This window comes from Anopheles maculipalpis, chromosome 3RL, assembly GCF_943734695.1.
Source record: "Anopheles maculipalpis chromosome 3RL, idAnoMacuDA_375_x, whole genome shotgun sequence".
NCBI lineage: Eukaryota > Metazoa > Arthropoda > Insecta > Diptera > Culicidae > Anopheles > Anopheles maculipalpis.
This window is the reverse complement of record NC_064872.1, coordinates 37,163,467-37,186,137: the sequence shown is the minus strand read 5'-3', so window position 1 is coordinate 37,186,137 and position 22,671 is coordinate 37,163,467. Positions and strand designations below refer to the sequence as shown.

General features: G+C 41.5%; 3 protein-coding genes across 4 annotated transcripts in view; 1 reads left to right on the top strand and 2 right to left on the bottom strand.

Annotated features, from left to right (window-relative positions):
- The window catches only part of LOC126564702 (ATP-dependent RNA helicase me31b), a 515,322-nt gene that overhangs the window by 237,890 nt on the left and 254,761 nt on the right, over positions 1-22,671 (bottom strand). The gene's annotated exons all lie outside the window — the stretch shown is intronic.
- The window catches only part of LOC126565860 (carbohydrate sulfotransferase 11-like), a 227,238-nt gene that overhangs the window by 145,644 nt on the left and 58,923 nt on the right, over positions 1-22,671 (bottom strand). The gene's annotated exons all lie outside the window — the stretch shown is intronic.
- Positions 1-22,671, top strand: part of LOC126564030 (uncharacterized) — a 28,078-nt gene that overhangs the window by 1,570 nt on the left and 3,837 nt on the right. Inside the window, exons 2-8 of the mRNA XM_050220933.1 lie at positions 4,184-4,317; positions 4,633-4,780; positions 14,681-14,854; positions 17,700-17,859; positions 19,311-19,452; positions 20,551-20,691; positions 22,446-22,613. Coding sequence (XP_050076890.1) covers positions 4,184-4,317; positions 4,633-4,780; positions 14,681-14,854; positions 17,700-17,859; positions 19,311-19,452; positions 20,551-20,691; positions 22,446-22,613 — 1,067 coding nt within the window. The remainder of the gene's footprint in view (positions 1-4,183; positions 4,318-4,632; positions 4,781-14,680; positions 14,855-17,699; positions 17,860-19,310; positions 19,453-20,550; positions 20,692-22,445; positions 22,614-22,671) is intronic.

The window sequence follows — 22,671 nt, the reverse complement described above, 5'->3', positions numbered from 1 at the left end:
TCTTCCTTAGTTATTGAAATGAAACAGGCACGAGAAGGCAACGACGGCGCGTTGGGATTATACGTGTACAAGTAGCTTCTCACGAGAGAAGGAAATTATGAACGGGGCGGCCATTGGATTGAAATTGAATGAAATTGTATGATAGAATGATGATGGTATGTTCGGTATGTAGCAGATATCTTCTGCTACGTCCGTTGTTCATCTGTAATGTTTTCTCTGCTCGGCAGTACCACCACTCGCCCACAATGAGCTTCATCCTGCAGGCACAATTGTGTCGTACGCCGAGGATATTTGATGAGTATAATGGTGAAGGAAGATTTCGTCCTTAATACATATAATCTACTGGGGGTAAGCTCGGTCTGATATTTTCAAAGCAAAACGTTCGTAGATTATTTTATAAAAAAGTTTTGTCAAAAGAGAAGGCAATTTCACCATCGGGACAGCTCTGCATCATATCATATTGTTTGAGTAGATCTACTGGACACCCATCCTGTGGAAGAGCTTTCCAAGATGATGATAATATCGCGTATAATCCTGGCGGACGCGTCATTCTTGTGAATTGGTTTCACTCCAGTTTCGACTACATCAGTCGGTCCGGATCCGGCCTTCGGCACAGAACCTACATAGTCTGATGATGGTGGCACAATTCTTGATGAAGATAATGATAGGGTTGATGTTCTAATTTGCACCAAACGTCCCCAAAGCGAGAACTACACCTTGCCCGGCGGGTGCTGACCACAAAACAGTTTTAGCCCATGGGGACTTTCGGTCCGGTCGGCTGACGGTGCAGTTTTGTCTGCGATAATTAATATTCCTGACCAAAAAAACGGTAACGCTTAGCAGGGCGATAGCAACAAAAAAGAAATCCTTACCACACTGGAAATGCCTGGACAGCCCGGTACCGAAGCTTCATTTAACTTTTAGCGATCCTTTCGACCTTCTTCAACAATGTTCACCTCGGGCTACAGGCGCGCACAGTTGATCCGTTGTGCAATCTTATTCAAGGTAAAAGCTTTGAACCATTCGCGCTAAGCTTTTCTTCCTTCATCGCTTATCTGCCAACAATGGAATATCGTCGTCGTAAATAGCGAATTGGATTAAATTTATGTGGTCTAGAGAGGACAATTTCACGCGAAGCTCCACTCATTCAGCGTTTGCGAATGTACGTTACGGGTTGAAAATACGCCTTCACGTGCACTGGAATGCAGATGAAAGTGTGACCACGTGGACATATTTCACACCATATTTGCAAACCGTTTCCAACACTCAAAAAAAAAAAAAGCATTGCACAAATGTCACACTAGTTTTCACGCTTGGGTGTTGGTTTGCTGTTTCATTGAGCCCATCGTTTTCCCATCGTGGTTCTTCATTCCAGGGCCGGTCAAAGCAGCAAGGACCGTGGTAAGCAATTTCAATTCCAACGACCCATAAACTTCCAAAAACACCTCCACAACCCCACGGCAAAGCGGAATGGCACTCGTTGATGTTTGAGTTCATAACAAAAGCGCTCAATTATGTGTGGATGTGTGGTGGAACTGCTTGCTTTGCGGGGGGCGGTGATTAGGGAGAAAGGATATGAGGAGCAAGTGTGTGAAACGGGAATTGCAGAGTATTTTCATGCAAATTGATGCGATACTGCAGTGTGAGCAAGTTGTTACGCGCAGAATGATAAATTAGGCTTTGTGCTGGCGATGCTTAGTTTTCGGAAGCGTGCTATCTGTTTTAGCAGCTGAGCTATAGAATTCATTTGCACGCGGTGCCTCAGGTGAAGGGAGTAATGGAATTTATTTCGTGCGTAGTTAAGTGATAATTACTATTTTTTTTTTTACTAGGAGAAATATTTTTTCGAATATTATTATTCCAGCATAGCTTAAGACATTTTAGTAATTTGATTTCGTATTATTTAGTTTATTAAATTAAAATAATTCTCCATCTCTTCTGAAGTATCGTAATATTGGTCTCTTGTCTGCTTATCGATTAGTGGCACCATTGTTAGAGCTACCATGCTTCTTTCACCCAAAGAGCTGCATAATCTCTTAAACCACAAAGCTCTCGCAGCTCGAGGAGTTCTGATTCACACACAATTTTCCTGATGAGTTCACTTCATTGATATAAAGTGTTTTGATGTAGTTTTTGCAGTGGTTATAACTGCTTTAAACGTTTATATTTTATGCTAGATAGAAGTGTTACGATATATTTTTATATTTTACGAAATAAAGAAAGTTTCATGTCTAAAAATGATAACTCGAAACCCTTTTTCATGGCTTTAAGAAGTTACATGAATTATGAATTTCTTTTTAATGTATTAATTCTACTCAAACATTTTAGATTTTTCGTACCACAAACGAGCTCTTTGCGAGTGTAATCATACCTCAAAACCAAGCATTTTCCCGCTGAAAACCTAGTTTAAAATTTTGCAAAGCACAACGAGCTAACAAACATTAAAAATTTGTGGTTATTCATTTGCCTCTCTGCAGCCAAGGGACCAACACAGCTAATTAACGGTGCTACCATCTCCGTCCAGCACAGAAAATAAAACAAAGCAACTCCCTTCAAATTGTGTATTCATATTCCCGACCTTTACAACCATAGAGCCTGGCGCTTAAAAAGCAAGCACCTATTTGCTGTAAATTGTTTTTGATTACAACTCATAACCTGCGGTGAGAGTATGGCGCAGCAGGTCACCGTGTAAAACTTTACCTCGTGAGACGCGATGGTGTACGTGTGGCAGAAACTGTGTGTATGGGAGAGAACTTTGTGACTTTTGAACCTCAAGTTGCTGCACATAACTTTTCTGCTTTTGTGGCAAAGCACAACTACAGCGACGGTTAAATAGTGGTTAAAAAAGTTTCGAATTTCATAAAGTGCGCTAGAGGATGGGTTTTATGTGTGTGGAAACACAAGCACACGCAAATACTCGCATTGTTAAATATACTGAGTGTCCAACCTTAAGAGTTTCGACCGTGTGGTAACAGTGCAAAGTCGTTGCAACACTCTCGCTTCTGTTACTGGCCGCATATCACTTATGCATATGCCCAACATTGTATGGTTTGTTGGGTGGTCGGCTATCTCCCAGAAAATGTTCCCTTTCGGGAAAGTATTACGAGAAACGTTTGATTTATGGTTTGCAAACGTGAGAATAATTACAAAACTCTATAATTCAACAAACCATGGTGGTGGTGGTGCACCATGTATTATTTTAGTTTTTCGGTTTTCACTGCAAGTAGCAGTTGATTGAACAGAAACAGACTAAAGATATCACTATTTAACCGCATCATCAACCGCCACCATAATTTTCAACCTGTCCATCTCGTTAGCGGTATGATAATGGTTGATTATGATTGAGAAACCACAAGAAAAGCCGGGTTCAGTACGCTAATCGGATGTGCCCATGAATGATTAATTTTTTTCGCATCGTTCGGCACGTGTTGATTGTTTTGTGTTAAAGCAATTAATGAACCACATTTACACAATTTACAAATATGTTCACTGGAATGAAAGACACAAATAATACAAAACAAAACAAGGCACTTGTTTATATGGTTTTCAACAGTTTATTTTAAAAATGATATACAAATAAAATATTGTTTTTTTTTCATATCTCACAATCAATTTCGCATCAAACAAAGTCAAAGTCAAAGTACACATGTTTATCACTTAAAATTCTTTTTCACCACACATACCACGGTACAACGGAATGAGAATGAAATTTTCATTCGACTATCCCGCGAGCAATCTGACGCGTTGATTTTTGTGTCTTTTAGCACACATGAAAAGAATATTAAAAACTCACTCACTAGAATAATACATAACGAAAAAAAAAAAACCCCCCCGTCTGTAATAGGCCCAGATCGATGCCCAAGGCACACGCGCACGCACAACCCGCGAATATGATATCGGTACGCCCGAAGCGTATACTATCGAGCGCGATTCACTTTAATCTTTTCGACAGGCGTCGACAACGACGACAACGACGCAAAACGCTCAAAAGCGTGTACTGCTCTGTACCGTGGTAAATGAATTTTTGATCGAAATTTGATACGCGTACCGCCCTTTCTTTCGCTTTTATCGATTTCGATTAAAATGTCCTTCGCGTACGTGTTTTTGTGTGTGTGTGTGCGTGTTGTGTTCATCACTGATTTCCTTTTTCACTTCTATTTGCTTTCCTTCTCATCCCAAACAGGATACGATCGAAATCGGCTGCTCGATGAGGAAGACTCGGCATATCCGGCCCTGCTGGAACGTGAGCTTCACTCCTTGCATCGGAATGTTCCTGCGCTACGCCGAGCCGGTGTCGATACGACCGCAATCCGACAGGTAAGAACACACCATGATGGTATACGGATGAGCATTAAAATGTTACAGTTGGCAGAGCCGTTTCCCCTTTGACATTGTGCAGGAAAAATCAACGCCATCTGACACGCGCCATTTGATTCGGAACCGATCAGGTTCGCCATCATAATGGGCAGCAGTGCACACAACGATCTGATTGTTTGTATTTTTGTGTTTTCTCTTTCTTCTTTCTTACCGGTAAATACTCCATGCTTTGGAAATATCAACCACACGGTTGCATTTCGTTCTTCACGGTAACCGCCTAAATGTATGCAACACGGATGACGTCCCGGACCACAGCACTTCTATCCGGATGGTGGCTGGGGTTGGATTGTGTGCGGGGTCGCATTCCTGGCCCACGTGCTGACCACCGGGTTCCAGCTGTCGTACGGTTTGCTGCTGCTGTACGCGATACGCCATCTGGGTCACGAGGTGAATACCGAAGCAGGTTAGAAACGCACGAATTTATACATCGTTTTTTTCTTTTACTTTCATTCTTTTGCAATTCCGCTTTTTCCTGCCAAAATCGAGTTTCTTCCTGACCGAAACACGATACAATCCTTATGCACGCGGTGCCATGCAAGCTATCAGCAAACAGTGTATGTTGGGTGGAAAATTTTTAGAATTTCCATCGGAAAGCACGTCGCATAAAGGGTACGACCAGTAGAGGAAATGTGCCAGAAACATCACATCCAGCCAGCGTACCATACACCAGTATCGGTCCAACTGTAGTGGAAATGAAATATTTACCAGCTGTTTTTTCTTTCTCAGTTCCTCGTCTCCTATGGGCACGATTCTTCAGCTCTTACATCGTTTTGATCGCACTCGAAAAGGGGCATAGAGTTTAAACATCACCAGAACACCAAAAAAAAAAAAAAAAACAATCCCTCCGTAACGAATACGAACACAAACAGTCATTTTCCAGTTTGACATGTGTGGTTTCAGTGTGTATGGAAAACAGAGTTTACGCTTTACTCTACACTTTGTACAACAATGTTTCACACCGGTTGTGTTTGTGTACGAGACCCGATGATTTATGGCTTGCAGAGCCTTTTTTCTCTCTAAAGTGTTTCTAGCAAGAATGCAATCATGGTGTTTAATTTAGCTTGAAAGGTGTGCAACATTGATTTCAGCTCACTTTTGCAAGCTCTTTTGAAAGGGAAAACTTTATTCAAATTCATAACAATAAGCTCTCCCACTTATTGTGTCATTATCATTGTGAAATCAGACAAACTCTACTGTTGTGCGTGTGGAATGGAGGGTTTTTTTTGCGACCTATGCTTCCCACAGGTACAAAACTTTCACCTTCCGAAAACAGAAGCGTCAAACATGATCACTGGCTTTCGGAGCTTACAGTCTGTCTGGTCCTTTTGTACTTCTCTTAAATATCAGATTAGAGAAAGTTTGTTTGTCTGTTGTATAGTTCAGACTCGGGATAGTGTTTCAGACCGGGAAAAGTTCCTCCTTTCGTACATTGGACAAAGTAGTTTTTTTTGCGCTTGAAGTGAAAAACTTTCCACACACACACACACACACACACACTTCCCCCCTCTCTTTGCCACTGGCCAACGGCTGTATATGCCAGCGTTGCTTTCTAGCCTGGATGTGAAAAAATAAATAAATAGATAAAGTTGCTCATGAATTTTACACTTCACACCGAAAGCTGTGCACGTTCTTCCATTTCCATCACGAACACCACGGTAACGCTCACGTACTAAGGACCGAGTGGTAACATAAATCAGCGTTGACGATAGTGCTGGTCCCATCGTCACCGGCAGCGACCAGCAGTGACTGTTTACTATCACATTTGGTGGACGTTTCGGGTAATAAATAGACATAAATAAATATTATAACTTAATTTATTGCATTCTGCATCGTTGCTGATGGTACTCGGAACCAGCCGAATGGAAGATCCACATTTGGCTCAGCATCAGCTGTCAGGCTTAGCCGAGCTAATCGTCCACGATGGCTATTATGCTTCCGCCTTTTGTGCTGCAAATGAGGAAGAAGGCAAAAAGGACGTGTTTGGGATGTACCAGGACGTTGTACGTGTCGCACTTCATGCTGTTAACCGTAATGGACTTGAAGTAAATACAAACTTATTACAATGACCTACAGTGAATAAAAGATGCTACAAAGGACGGTGCTTACATGGAGAAAAAAAAAGCCTTAACGAAGAGCTTTCCAGCCGTGTAGATCAATCGAAAAATGCTGAACTATCAATCTCTCATGATGTGCGACGTGCTCAGTGTGTCTTTTACTTGTTTTACAGAAAACAACAGTGAGCAGCACTAAGCGATTGACTCCACTTTGTGCGATTCAGTTACTTCATTCTCCGAGGGATTTTTGCATGATGTATAAGTCTTTCCTGGGAAAACTATTCATCGTCTTTTTCCCCAGTGGTTAGGCTGTGTCAATTTGTGATATAAAAAAAATATATTTTTTTATTTATGCTACAACCACTTCTTTAGTTCCATCCTCAACAGCGTTATTGTTTAAGGTTTATAAAAAAAATGGCTATATAATCGATATTTTTCCGCAAAATGTTAAAGTAATCAATTTCTTTGTCTTCTTGGCTTAACGACCCTTAAGATCATGCTGGTCATCGAATAGCTTTCTAGACTGCTATTGGTACGTAGTTGGTTAGTCAGACCTCACTACGGAGGGACGGTCCGGATGGGATTTGAACCTCGGTCCAGCCGTTTGAATAACGGCGCCGCTGTCCCACAGCCTACACCACAGGGCCGCTGTGTAATAAATTTACCAAGATAATTTAAATTAATGTTCCTTATGCGATATGCTGCTTTTCCAGTTTGTTCCCTAAAAAAACAAAATTTCTAGTTTCTTCCCTATTTTAGTACTAAAATTATTCAAGTCTGATTCAGCTGTGCTCTTTGCATCATTGCGGAAAAAAACAAATTCCTCCGAGCAAGCTTTTCCCAGCACAATAACAACACTATTCATCAGGATCACAACAGATTGCTCCAGTAGACAGGACAATTTTCTTCTGTTCGGTCCTATTGTATTGCAGATACCCTTCATGCCCTGCTAATCCAATACACCAACGCTGACCGGAAGTATTAGAAGGTGACATAACAACATAGAAATGTCCTGGCATCCCATTTCAAAGCGTAACCCACCAACATCACCAGCTGACAGCGAAAAACAGAAAAGGATAAAGCAAATGAACACTTCTCAAACTCCGGAAGGAAGGAAAAGTACAAATGATCACATTTGTAGCAAGCAGTCCGTTTTTACCATCCGCCCTTCACTCAACTGAAACAGAAACTTGAAAGGGGCAAAAAGAAAAAGCTCCCCACAGTATCAAACAAGATTAAAATCCTTGCTCAGTTTTTTTTAGAAAACTTTGCTTTCGTGTCGTTTTGCTTCTGTTTTGGAACATCGAATGCCCGTTTTCGCTCGATTCTTTTCAGTTTCAGTGCACTTTTTAAAAGCAGCACCAAAACTGCTACCGGCTGAGGATGCAGACGGTACAGAGGGTGCCACTTATAACATCAAAACTTACGGTTCAAGGTTCCCCAAGGACATGAAAACTGTGAAACATTCGTTGGCAACTGCTGTTAGAATGCCAGCAGGAAATAAGGAACGTTGCAACATACTCTACCCTAGCTTACGCTTGGATATCGTATCGACAATAGGGCATTACGGCCTCTGCTAGAGTTTTTTTTTTCTATTTACTCATTATTTGAAAGCACTCGCAAAGCTATTGTTCGTTAATAACATCGCCAAAAGATAACTTTTTGTTTTTGTGCATTATTATCAATCGTTTCATCAGCATTACAATAAACTTGCCCGTCATCAATAATGTTCAATTTCCAATTACAAAATCGATGTACATTAGGCACCAAAGCGGACGTAGGTTGTGTGTCTCTAGCTCATTGATAACAAATTCCACAAATTACATTACACCTCAATCATACCACAAACTTCACCCACCCAAAGACATTTCACACACCAATCGATTAAATATTCCACCATGTTGCGGCAAATTAATCGAATTGAAATGCTTCCCAAAGCCACCACACGTCACTTCGCTTAACAGGGCTTCCAGTACAGGTTGATATGTGAACGCCTAGTTTATAGCAGGCACAGAAAATAAAACAACAACGAACACCACTCACAGTTAACCTACCACCGACTGGTCTCGGTTAGCAATCTATCATGGATCAATCATGTGAAGCATTAACAGTGGAAAGGATTCGTCACCACAGCAAATCCTCTCACATGTAGCACAACTCACCACGGTAGGTCGTGCGAATTTGACAGCTTCCTTAGCGTGGCTATGCGTACGTGCGTTCCTTTTTTTTTTGTCTGATAACCTGAAACTCGCTTCAAACCACAACCACATGTCGTTTCGGTTGATTGATGACTACATATCGTTAGTACGCTCGCGTATTTGCGCTAATACCGCGAGAAGTGCAAAGCTTTCCCGGTGTTACACTGAAACAGAACGCCAAATCAACGAAGATAAAGTGAAAGCCCTATGTAGATTTACTTTCCGGATGATTTGAATTTTATTACGATTAGTTCTGTAATGTAAGTATATTGTGGGTTTTGCTTAAGCCTGGAAAGATACAAATCTAGTAAAATGGTTGTCAATTTAAAAATAAATCTGTGACAAATCAAAAAGATCTTTCTTCAGAAAAGATTTGGTCAGGATTATGTCATAGAGGATGGATTGATATAAGGAAAAAGCAGTCGATGTGTTCCAGAAATTGGACGTTTAACTGATACAGTTGACAATTTAATAATGGTATCAAGTCAAACCACAATATTGGCCCGCATTCATAGGCCGTCTATCCATCACAATCATTCAAAATTAATTGAAAACATTCTTCATCTCACCATAACAAGAAGTCCTTTTATCACCTTCTAAGAAAAATATTCCTCCCAGGAAATCATAACACTTTCCAAAGAGTAATTTTTGCTCTCGCATTTTTCCAGATCAAATTCAATACTTTTCGGCCTGCCTTTGCCAAAGCCAAATATTGTAGCCTCGTGCAACGAAACAACACCATTCCACTGGCAAATACCGTTTTGCTGGCATTCGGCCAACAAAACTATGCCCATAATTCATCGACCAAACTCGAAGCTAAAGTCCAGCCAGCAAGCCAAACCAGCCAGCAAGCAACAATAGTAGCCTGCACCTTATGTTTCGCTTGTAACGCGATGGAATTAAAACGAAATAGCGAACCAGTTTCACTCATTTCCCTTGGGTATCGTTTTTCCCATGAACTGTGTAAAAAGCACCAACAGCTCCCGTAACAACCATGAAGCGGTTACCAAACTGCGTACACACATACTTGGCACGAAGCCATTCATAACGAGAAGAAATAAAAAAAGGCGGAAAAATAGTCAGGCTCCACCAGCTGCTGGCAGCTGTGTCACACAAATACCCGTGCAAACGCACCTCATCAGTCATACGGGATCGTTGATTTGATCGTTAGCACAAACACGCGTCCGGTGAGGATGTGACAGGAGGCTGGGAAACAACACATCGAAAGGTTTATTTGTTGTGCAGATGCCCAAATCTGCGAACTGGGAATTGGGTTTTTATTCTTCCGCTGTTACGATGCCGTTTTACCGCACAGTCACATTTACGCCGTTCTGGGGCTGGATGTTGTTTTCGACGATGCACGATTGTAAAGAAAGAGTGTGGCAGGAGGACACCTTAACAATGCCTTCTTATTCCTCGAAAGGACACCTTTGGGAGTGCTTGGTAGTGGAGTTTTTCCTCTTCTGCATCAGTTTTTTTTCTCCAAGAGAGTTTTTCTTTTATTTCGATTAGTGAAAATGGAGGCGCCTGGTTGTTTTCACACAGAGTGAAGGAACAAATGGAGACGCATGGTACTTTCTGTACTTCACCTCAATAATGCTTTTCGAAACTTTTGATCGCTACCTTTCACAAAACCATCAAAGCTTAGTGATGGAAACTTCACTGTACTGTTCTAATGTAATGAATAATACATTGCAAACAATGTTTTTGCCAACAGCAACAGCACTTGCGAAGCTGAAGAATAAAGAACAATGTTTTTCCAGCATAATTCGTATCAGTTACAAACTCGTAGGGATTTTGCTGTACTTATCAAAAATATACAATTCAAACCTTTTTTGTATTGAAAATATGTTTTCTCAATCCTAACATCTCAACATCGGCTTTCCCATCAAGCCATGTTTGATGCAATCGATTTTCCTTCCCACGAATCCAATCATAAATCCCTCCTTCGTCGTGTTATTATAATTTTGCTCCACTTTTACCAGGAAAAATATGTCGCCAAGCTTGTTTGCTTTTTTGTATACCAAGGCGTTCACAATACTTCGTTGAAGCTGTTTGGTTCCTTTGCCGTTTTAGAGGAAAAAACTTCCCAACATTGACCACATTCCAATTTGACGGCTTGGTAAGCAGGAAGACAAAAACCTCAACGCTAGGACGAAAACAATCTTCCATCCTGGAAAAACCAATGGTTTGAGTTTTGTTTCAGCATCGCACGAAAATACGCCCGATTGTCGAAGGATGACAGCATTCCCATGAATTGCTTTCCAAACAAACGATAGCAGACATTTAACGGCTTCTTATCGGTGGAGGTGGTGGAAGCTTGTGGTAAAAGCGGTGATAGAAGCCAGCGTGCGTTTAAATTGGAAAGTGTATCGTATCGTTTCCTATCGTTTGGGAACTTGAAAGCGAGAGCAACGTTCGCATGTAGAGAATGGCTTTTTACTGCTGACGAAGCGTTAATTTTCAGAACAAGCAAACAGCAGTAGGAGCAACAATCGAGAAAATGGGGCGTTCACTGTGTTAAGCCTGTTTCAGTTCTAGTGATGAATGGATTCTCAATTTATGTCCATTAGTGGCCAAAAAGTTTGTTTACAATACAGTTTTGAAGGACTCTTGATTAAAAATGATAAATTTAACTACTCGTAGCAATGCTACTTGATGTTTCGTGGGAAAAGATAAATTAATTATTTATTTGGATAAAAATGTTATCGTTTCCTAAATATTTACTTTAGTATTAGTATCAGTAAATAAGTATTAGTAAAAATATCACCTCAAAAAGTGCTACAAATATGACGCCAAGTCAATTCTAAATAATGAATAAAAATGTTATTTTATATTTTCTACTATGTCCAAACTGATGCATAGGACAAAATAAATTTAAACCTTTTTGCGGTCAAAAACAATATAAATGTGATTGTTCAACACTACTGTAAAATGTCACATCAACTTTCGAAAATCTACACCAGCACAAAGCGTAATCTTTTCCCATAAACTCTCCTCGAACGATCAATTTTGACAGTTTGACAAAATGCTCTACAACATTAGCTTTACGGATATTTCCCGGGGGAGTTAAAGTACGTACAAGCGTTTGTTTTCCGTAGAAAGTGGAAGCCGTCCTCCTTTCATTTCGTCTTAAGTTCCGTCATAAATCAACCGACACACATACACCCACACAGAGAAACTCCTTCAAGGAAGACGAAGGAGCTTGACCGGATACGGTGCAACGTTGCAAGAAGCTAACGAGTGTACAAAATGCATGGTTTCGATCGCTTTTTATGCTTTCCCGAACTCGAACACACGGTTAAACGATGCGGTTTACAAAAGCGAATCAAAAACAGGATTTTTCTTGTCAATTTTCACCCAGCATCCGAGGATCACGTGTGGTGACAGCAAACGATGCCGTGGTACCATGGCTTGTGATCCCATAAATAACGAGAGCAATGCTAAACCACAACAACAACGGGAGTCACTCTTTCGTACACTCACACGCTCACAATGCATCCAGCGTACGAGGTTGGGGCCTCACGTTGGGGTTGTGTTCACCCGTGCGATGCATGTTTAGGACGCCAATGTTACAAACACTTGTGTGTGGTTCCAAGAAATGCTTCTTGCTGCGGGCTTCTTCTATCGTGCTGAGAACTGTTGTGCTCAGTGAACGGAGCGCATAAACCATACCTTTACGCTTAGTGGGTCGTTTTCTTGCAATGAATATCCTTTTCCGTTGAATCGCGGTCATAGCACGCTGAGCACATTGATGGCAAACGCAACATCCACCATCAAGAGTCGCTAGGAGAAAGAGGCTGTAGCGCTTTTACCACCAAGTCACCGTGGTTAGTCGTTGGCTGAATGTTTGTGTCTCGCTCTATGCGCTTTATTATTGCACGCTTTCTAATGTTCACAAACTGGAAATGCATCTGATGTAAATATATGGGCTCTACTTTGTTTCAAAAAAGTGTTTGTTGTTCTACCCGTTACCTCGTCCACATTTTTGCCATGAATGTGTTTTCCACTCCATGCTGAATGTTTCAAGCAGAGCATTTTCATGATGAAAGCGCTTCTTCTACAAATTGAGCCACTTTCAAGTCATGCACTATGGAAAGATTTTGCTGGTTTGTAAATGTTTCGTTTTTGTCTACGCAGCACAAGTGATTGCCATGTCATGGTTATGGATGTAGTGCGCTTAGTGTGTCTCAAATAAATAAATCCTTTTTTCATTTGTGTGGCATCTTTGAATAGTGGAGAAACTTGAAGTTTCGATGGAATAAACATAACTTTAAGCTTGAAAATAATTGGAGGCTCTTGACAACCAGAATTTACGCTTATGTTATATTAATGATCTAAAAACTGCAGTAGTTCGGTGGTATAAAGTAACGAGCGGCTGCCTCTAACGATCAGAGACCGATGTAACATCCCATCTGGATCGTCTTCCCGAATTCAGAAAAGCCTTTTCTGCTGAGAATAATTCAAGACAAAGAATAAAAATCGATAAGCTTCATAGCCTTCAAAAACGTTTCCAGCTCTAGTGAAGTTTTAAACCTACCACTATGAAGTTACCGTCTTGTTTTAAAATTATCAAACTACATAGGCTTACATCGCCAAGCTATACATTTAGCATTAAAGTGCATAGTTCTTGTCATTATTTGAATTCTGGAAATATCTTTTAAATATTTTTAGGCAAACTTTCTCCAGGTTGAGTTTTAAGAAATTGGAATAGAATTACCATCGCTTGCCTTTACTTCTTTGGCTCTCTTATTTACTTGACTTTACCCGTAGCTAAATAGTAAGACCTGCGTCAAAGTTATCATTGTCTGAGAAAATATTAATGAATGATTGATAGAAGTGTACCACCAGCCAATCGATTTACTCATCACAAAAAAGTTGATAATAGTTTTAGCTACCATCACCAATATCTGAGACGGTGCCGAACACTTCTGCACAAGTATAAACTAACCTTTATACATTATTATTCCATTCAAAGTCAAACACTTACCGTGCACTTTAAGCCCAAACCCATCAATTAAAGACCTATAATTCAAACCACTCGGTTCGTTAATGTCCTTTCCAAATGATTACTCAACCAAATCGATTCGTTACGCCAAAAATCAAATACTCATTCCCATTTCGCTCGGACCATCGTTTAGGAACGCAAACATTGGCCCCATCAAAAGCCCCTTAATCACATTCGTCTTCTTTTGCGGCCTATCAGAGTGTGCGTACGTGAGGGGTGAAAAAAAATCACAAATTGTCGTTCGCCGAAAACCAGCGCCAAGCTGAGCCATAAATTGTCCCCAAAAGATAAACTGTTAACCACTTTCACACGCCTCACGGTCACGAATCAGCCCGGGCTGGAAGCACACCCATCCAAGGGCTAGTTAGTTGAAAATTTATGCAAATAAATAATGGCACAAAAAGCCACCGTGTTGCAAAACGTGCGGTCCTTTCTGTCCTGGGCGGTTTCACCGGTGCTTGCCCGTACTATTGCCGCTGCTGTCGCTGCTGCTAAGTGTATCCATAATTTAGCCCATGAATTAGATGAATCCATTTTCTCCATGTACCGGAGAAGGCCGGGACCGTCACGGCAACGGAATGCGACGAATAAATAAATAAATATAAATTCTTATTGAAAAGCACCACTTGGCTACCACAACGAGTGCAAACGGTCGGGGGAAACATCCGAATGATCGTCGGCACAGAAATCGGCAACGTGAGCATGAATCTTCTACGCATTGGCAATGCTTTCTGTGACACAGTATGGCAAATAAACACCCCCTTAAGCTCACGCACCACATTGTTCAAATGTGTTCTGCAAGCAAATGGTCTTTCCATTTGATAATTTCAATTTTCGAATTTTTCTCCGTCGGAGCGCATGGTCCTGTGTGTATTGCTTGTTGTTTGCCGCTTAGCTTCAAACGTCCATAATCCCAAATTCCACACAAAAAAAAAAATAACAAGGAAACCAGCATGATGCATTATTCTATTACCAATTCTTATTTACGCAGAAACGCTTCTATTTTTCCCTCCATTCCGGTTCTTCATTTCGTCTCGTTTCAGGTTGGCTCGGTCCGGCCAGCTGGGCAATGTCGCTGTTTTCGGCAACGATAGTTGTGGCGCTTTGCCGTCGAAAATCCACCCGTTTGACAGCAGTCCTCGGTGGGCTGGTGCTTGCGCTCGGCATCCTGTTCACATCGTTCGCCACCCAGCTGCATCAGGTAGCGTTCAGCTATGGTAAGTGTACGCGGCCGAATAGCCTCCGAGGATGTGTCCTTACGACATGAGTCAGCATCGCACACCGGCAAAGGTGCGGCCAGAGAATGGGGATGTTTTATTTGCATGTTTATGAGCTGTTATGCTTGTCCAATACTGCCGTAAGACAAAGCTCCCATAAAGAATGTTTTTCATGGTATGACACTGGGAAGGTACAGAATAACAAAAAAAAAAGAACACCAACAATACCCCGAAAGACATCGATGTGCAGTAGAGATAAGGGAAAATGATAGGAGGAAAGCAGTAGACGTGAACAAACGATATTAGCTTCGTGAGAAGAGGCCACCTTCCGGACACTTGCTTACGATACACTATATAAAACCGATGTTTCATATCAGAAGCTTATGTTTTTGTTTTCGATGCTCGAAACCGATCCTGGTTTTTGTTGCTTGCCAGTTCAAAAACAACTCACTCTCTGAACACATTTGGCATGCTGCCCACTAATAGTCGGTGCGGTGGTAGTTATCCCATTTTGTGGTTTGTGCATTCTCACTACACCCAAGAAATGAATAACATTTGAATAACACGATAAATATGCATGCGGATGTGTTTCAATTATTCAGGCAACATACCACTTGGTAATGATTTTTACCGGAGCGCGACTTTGCCCTGAAGTAGTTTACCGACGGACAAATTAACAGCAACGAATTTTGTGCTCGTGTACAGCTGCAATCCTGTGCATGGGGGGGGGGGGGGGGGGGGGAATGATTTATATTCCAACGGCATCGAATATGTTGTTTGTGTAATTAAATACGAGCTTAAAGAGCTAGTTGTGTGTAATTGCATACTTTTCGAAACTCACGATGCGTGCGGAATCGAAAACAATTTTAGCATCACTTTTATCACCAGTGTTTCCCTACGGTCGACTTGTTTTCGACAGTGTGAGGAACGGCTCAAAATATGCAATAAAAAGTTTAGTATCTTTTCAGGATAATCCACTGCCTTTGAGGCGGCATTTTGTTTGGGAATGTTGTTCAACTTCGTGTCCTCGGTTTTTGAGTAGGATTTCAAACCCCATATTGCATACTTTCGGGCGTATTTATACAGCAGTAGAGAATTGAAAGATTTGTTTACGCTAGGCCAGTAGACCAGCATTTTTGTAAAGAACCAGCTCAACAAGAATATAAAATGGAGCTTTATATCTGTCCTGCACGATCTTCTAGCGATTTTTTAGCGTCAAATGACAAGTGTATCTCGTAAAGCTCTCAATCATGCTCATGACATTCATTACTGAATGTTTCATATTTTCCGAATCATATTCTCGATGGCAGAGCTTTATCTTCACAAACGAAGAATCCCTCCTCATTCGACACCTTTGTCATCGCTCAATGAGTATCGAAACATATGTGGTGTGTTACCATAACTCTCGGCCTTTACCTTTCTCTCGGCCGTTAATATCTATCTCATCCACATAAAGCATTCGAAGCTGCATCCAAATCCAGATTGGGTGAGTTACTCTTGGTCCATAATCGTACCGGATGCAACCGTAACGGTCCATTGTGTCGGGGAGAATTGCTTTATGGGGAATTGGAGTCCATTTACGTTGCAACCCATTTTCGAAAACTGTAATTCTTCCAGTTCCAGTGCTCTGGGACCCCATTGTAGATTGTGTTACAAGAGTTTCCCTTCTCCATCCTGAGCCACCACCTCCCAACCTGGATAAAGAGTCTGGCACCACTAAAAAGGGTGAATGGTTTTTATTTGGTTTCACAGAAATTATGGTCACTTGAAGTGCTGTTGCCACCTGTACCATCCCCGTATTTCGGGAATGTAAAGTACTGACCGGACATTTCCTTCCTGTACCTGTACCAAACCAGAACTCAATTGCGCAAGCTTTATGAACCGTCCGTACGGTAGTGTGTGTGGTAGTTTTTTTTTTTTTAGTTCGAGATGTTACAGTACTCGTCTCACACTTCTGTGACTCTCGTGCTACTGCTGGGTTCGATTTGTTTTATAGCGTCCGTGGGACATGTTCACCGAACGCATCCAGCGCGAAACACACTGTTTTTGAACTACTAGAAGACACTATCTTCATCATCAAGGATACCAGCCACGTTTAAGGTCATGTAGAGCTGTGCTGTATAATGCCCCAATGCGGGTGGGCCTTGTTATGGATTATGTTTCCTATTTCTATGCCCTTCCACGTTCAATTTGCGGCCAAAAGGATCGACTTACGTTTCGTTCGTTCGTACGGTTCGTGCCCATGCCCACAATGGTATGGTTCGTTTCATTCCAGTGACCGAGTTTTGGGCGACAGAAAAGGCATCCAACCCGAAAGAATGGGCAGGCGTGCGATTAACCCAGATACTTTCCGGTGCCGGTGCGATGCGGTTCCATCTCGTTGACCGTGGAATTCAATGCCGTGCGTTTTTTACCCATTCTTTGTTACGGCGTACCCACCACACACCACGCTTCCTGGGAACCTTTTTCCGAGCTCGTTCTTGGGACATTGTTACCTAATTCCTACCGCCATCATTGCAGCAACAACATGATGCCATAGCGTTGGTGGCGCTTGGTAGCAGCAAACTACTGCATACCTACTACACCTCTTCTTCACAACCGTTTCACCCAGCATTGCGGTCTATAAGGAGCAGGAGCAAGAGAGCAATATCAAAGTGTCCTTTCTATTTCCGCTGTTCACTAATAACTACTACGAATGCTTCCTTCCTTTCCCATTACACAACACACACGTCTCTGCTGCTCTGGGTGGATCTCGACCTGGGACGTCATCTTTCGTCAACCAACATCATCACTACCGCCATCGACCAAAACCAACATCATTGTGCGCTTCTTGGGCCGAGTACAGGCGTCATCGTAGGCATCGGGTCGGCCATGGTACGGGAGTCGGCCGCCGTTATGCTGGGCCATTATTTCAAACGGCGGAGACAATTTGTCGAAATGATCACCATGTCCGGTGAGGGTGTCGGTGTGGCGTTGTTTTCCGTCATCCTCAAGGAGGGCGTCGGGTAAGTACAGAATCAGTATATTTTCAAAAAACCATGCTGGGAAGTCTGGGTTGGCTTTTTTGAGATAAAATAATATTTTTTATTTAAGTTTTAGTATTACTGATCAATGCCGTATTTTCACAACTTTGTAGGGGCTAATGTTGTTAATTAATAACGAGAAATTTCTTACAGTTATGTGCGCCGTTATTACAAACAAAACTTAGAATTATTTATTTATATTATAGTAGTACGGCTTATCGCCAAGACTAACTTTTACAGGATTTATTCCTGACTTTTTATCTCGATAAACAAAGAAACAAACCTTAAGAAGCAGTACTTGCTGCTTGTCAAGGTTAAATTCACTACATATTCACAGCTTTATCATTTTAATCTCCTGCTATGAAGGCTTATTGTGTGTCCGGTACTGTTACTGTGTCTAGTAGACAAAAAATACAGCCTAACGAGAAACTTCATCGAAAGCTTCATTCAATACGGACTTCTGCTATCCTTCACTTCTCGTAGGTTCTCTACATACACACAATCCACAACCAACTACCATCCAAAGGAATTGTTCATGAAAATACATTCCGCAACGACTTACTGCCGAAGAGGAAGTAGCTTTAATCAACACAATGATACACACGTCTGCGGTCCAGTGATTGATACAAAAAAAAATCGGAAAGCCGCCTGAAACCTTTTTCAGCGAAGGAAATTCATTATCATTTCCGTTCCAGTCCATCGTTCCGCTAGCTGTTGTTGGCTTGTGTGATGAAGTAGTTTGTGCTTTCGAACCGTCTTTTTTGTGTGTGGTTCAAACGGAAAATTGGGTTACTTTTTTCTGGCGAAAAATAACAGAAATACGATTAATCGTAGGTAGTCAGTTAAACTGATCCTAAATTTACTGGAGCCGCAGTGAGCAAGAATCGTTTGACTAGATCTGAAGGACTTGCCATTTCGAATGGAGCGAAAAAGACTCGTCCTGAGTTGATTCTTTGTTCGTGCAAAACACAAACAAATTGACAGTAGTTTTGTACCCTTTTGTAAGATTTGTTTTTCCATTTTCACAATCTATCACGCATAGCTCTACTTTAATCTTGTTCCAAAAATTGCCTTGAGAAAAAAGGGTTGATATGTTTTTTTTCTTCCCTGAGTGAAAAATTAGTTGCCATTTCAAGGGTGAGAACGATTTTTCCTATTTGAAATGACCCAGAATCAAGGGTTTCGAAACAATGTATGCACAAGTTAACTTCAGCCACACACACTCACACACACACTCTCTCACTTCTAAGGAATAATTTGCATCAATCAAGTGCTCTGGCACCTTCGGGCGATTGAATCTGAAAAGAGTAGAGTCCCTAGTGCTCCTATTCAACGCTCCAACCGGAATCTCCATTCAAGATACCTTTTATTGCATTTTCCTACCCTAGCAAACGCTGTCATTCACTTTCATTTCATGCCGTTCTTTTCTGTAGGAAAATGGGCTGGCGCCTCGGGCTGCAAGCGGTCACAGGGCTCGTATCGTTCAGCTTCTTCATGGGATTGCTGTACCGGCCGGCATCACTCTATCATCCCCAGCGGCGTGCGATACTACACTTGAAAAACCAAAGGAAAAAGGTAGCTAGTCTTCCCATTCATACTACTATTGCAAACTACGGCCGTACCACAGCGATGCAGATTGTTGCTTTATTCACACTTCCGGCACATGCCAGCTAAAGCTGCCAAAGGGCAGTAAACCGTCCGTAAAAAGCTTTTCAACTTCTCCCACCTCGATAGATGAACGCATCGCTTCCGTTAGTTGTTTAAGCCGAAGCACCATCCATATGACCGCAAAGTAAACTCCAATCGTAACACTGGGGTAAAGTCAACTCAACGGAAACCCCTTAAACGGGCGAGTGTGGGCTATCCGTCGTAGAGATTGAATACCGCTGTTACAGTATTTTGGGCTTGCAAAGCTTGCAGATCCTTGAAGAAAGCTATCAAATTTCGTTCCTCGACGTTAAGCATCACTAAATGGAGCCACTCAACTGTTACTTGCAATATGATGCCAATGTACGGCTTCTGGCAGGATATTATCATACGTATCGAATTTTATTATCCTACTTTGGAAAGGTTAAAGCGTTTCAGATTATAATGTGTAGCAATTATGTACTAACGACGAGGCAAGAAACTACTTTGTATCGATTTATTTTCATGTCATTCATGTTCATGTTTTGACAAATTTGATATGGAAGCTGTGAAAAACCTTTCAGTAGTGGTTGAAAGAACCCAAGAGAGGGATCTTGCGTACGTAAAATATTCTCTATTGCCTATATTTAGGCGCATAGTGAATATAGCTATAACGTGTTTTTTTAAGTTCTCTATCATATAGAATTCTCGTGCTACAGTGAACAATACGACAATTTTTTATTGTAAAATAAAAATTTTGATGATGAATTTTACTCTAACTCACATCAAGTGCATTGAAATATAATTGAACATACTGTTGATGAGCAGTTAAAAATCTTTGGTTTTAATTAAGTTTTTCCCTGCTTTCACCGTTCGTATCCACCAGTCAGCAGAAAATTCAATAAGCCTTCAATCAAAAATTGTTTTCTCTCATACGTACCTTTCTGAAACATTCTACCCTTCTTTCGCCACTAAAATACACTTTACTCAAAGTGCATTTCGTGCACAATGTTTTTTTTTTATTTTATCTACTTTTTACTCAATCAGGTGAAGGAAAAGAAAACTCACGTTCGCACACCGAAACCACCGTTCCTCGACTTTACGCCCCTAAAGTCCTCCTCGGTGCGGATGCTGTCCATATCGGCCTCGGTGGCCGCACTAGGCATCTATTCGCCGATATTTTTCCTGGTAAGTTTAACCGTCGGCTTAGTATACTATGCATCATCACATGCTTTAGCCTCAATGTCTTTACTCAATCTTTTGCTCGATAGTGAGAAACTCCCTCCAAAACAACACAACAAAAACACAAAATTGATACCCATGTTAAGGCAAACTAATGCGCTTCAATTTCCTCCTGCTTTTGGGGCAGCTATGAAACGAAATCGGTTGCGTTCGTCTGCTGCTAGATTTTCGCAAGCAATATAAGCGTACCTAAAGCTGCAAACGAAACGAAACGTTCAGCAAACCGTCCCACCGGGACCGATGGGTTTTCTTTTCCAGATGAAATAAGGGAAAATTGATTTCGCCCACATAAATCGAGCATTCGGGACGGGTTCTTCTTTTCCCTCGTCATTCGACAACGGTGAGCTCGAGCAGTTCCGGGAGATTTGTCCGGGTGAATGTTTAGTTGTAAAAGCATCAGAGAGGTCGCTAAACACGTGGTGCTATTTTTTCTTTCTTTTTCATCGTTTGAGTGAAGATAAGTCCGCATGCAACAAGTCAAACTAGTTTCTTGCATAATTGAGTCAAAACTTTAAAAATCCATTGCTTAGATTTGGGTGGAAAAAAGATTATTAAAACAAAACGTAAATACAATTCCACTCAAGGACAGTCATTAAACGAGTGGTTTAATTTTCCATCCTAAAATCGATCAACATCCACCTAATTTAAAAGTCACAAAATCAATTAGCTTTCGATTCCGACACCCCATCCCATGCCGATCGGTAACGAAATAATCTCATTCAAAAAGTTATCATAGTTCAATACACTTTCACTTTTCGATTAGTTAACTAAAGCTCCATCCGTTTTGCAATACAATTAGCTAGCTCCGTTGCCATACACAATTGAATTACATTCGAACTGTCGCGCACCGCTGCCTCCGATGGTCGCCAAAATTGAATGCATTGTTCAGGAGTGATAACCGAGCGCATCCTAAACTGCAGCATTGCGCATTCCCAATCGTGCCCATCGATGCAGAATGAATAGACAAGAGCAGTGGTTGGTGGTGGTGAGCGTGTTTTCCAATTTCCAAAGCTCCGATTCAATTTCGAAACAATAAGAGCATTTGCGGTTGCGCTTGTTCGACCGCAGGGATCACAGTTGCTGTCGGTTCACGGTTACCATGTCCTATTGCGGACGACAACCGCACACTCACACTACGTTCATGTTGAGTGTTGGATTGCTTTCTCCATCGCTTGGTTGGATTAGCAAAATACCTTTATTTCAAACCTTCAATACTAAAAAAAAAATAATGCGATTGGATATCAAAATAAAAGCTCCAGTTAACATTAAATCCTCTTTAAACTCGACCTCCACCCTCCGGTGCAGTGGAATGTTTTACGGAAATCGAAAGATACAGCGCACTCCCGTGTAGTAGATAAGCCCTGTAATACCAGCATGAAGCGTAACCACGAACCACGAGTACCACTAATGGTGAAAAAATTACCAACGGAACGTGTGGAACCGTTGTGCCAACGCTCGACTAGTGGCCTTATTTATTGGTAACATTCATCCACACTGACTACACTCTACCCAGCGCTAATCGAATAGCCATTGCAGATGGCTATTGGGGATTTAATAGTAGCACGTCATCCCTTTTTATATGTATCCCTGGCACCACTACTTCGCAATCATGCATTTTTGATGCTTCCCGCTTTAGCTAAACGAATCATGATTCTATTTTTGATCCTTCATTTTTTCATTCTTTCTCTCTTCCGGAACAGTCCTTGCACGGGTTTAGCGAAGGGTACGATATGCAGGACTTGGTGCTGCTACAAACCTTTCTCGGACTGTCGATAGCGTTAGGTATAGTGTTTAGTGGATCATCGATCAACAAGACGCTGGAAATCTCCTTCCGGAAGGTCCAGATATCGCGTCAATATGTTTGTCAGGTACGTCAGCAGACAGTTTGCGGATTTGTGGATTTCATTTCGAATGATGTTCGATTTC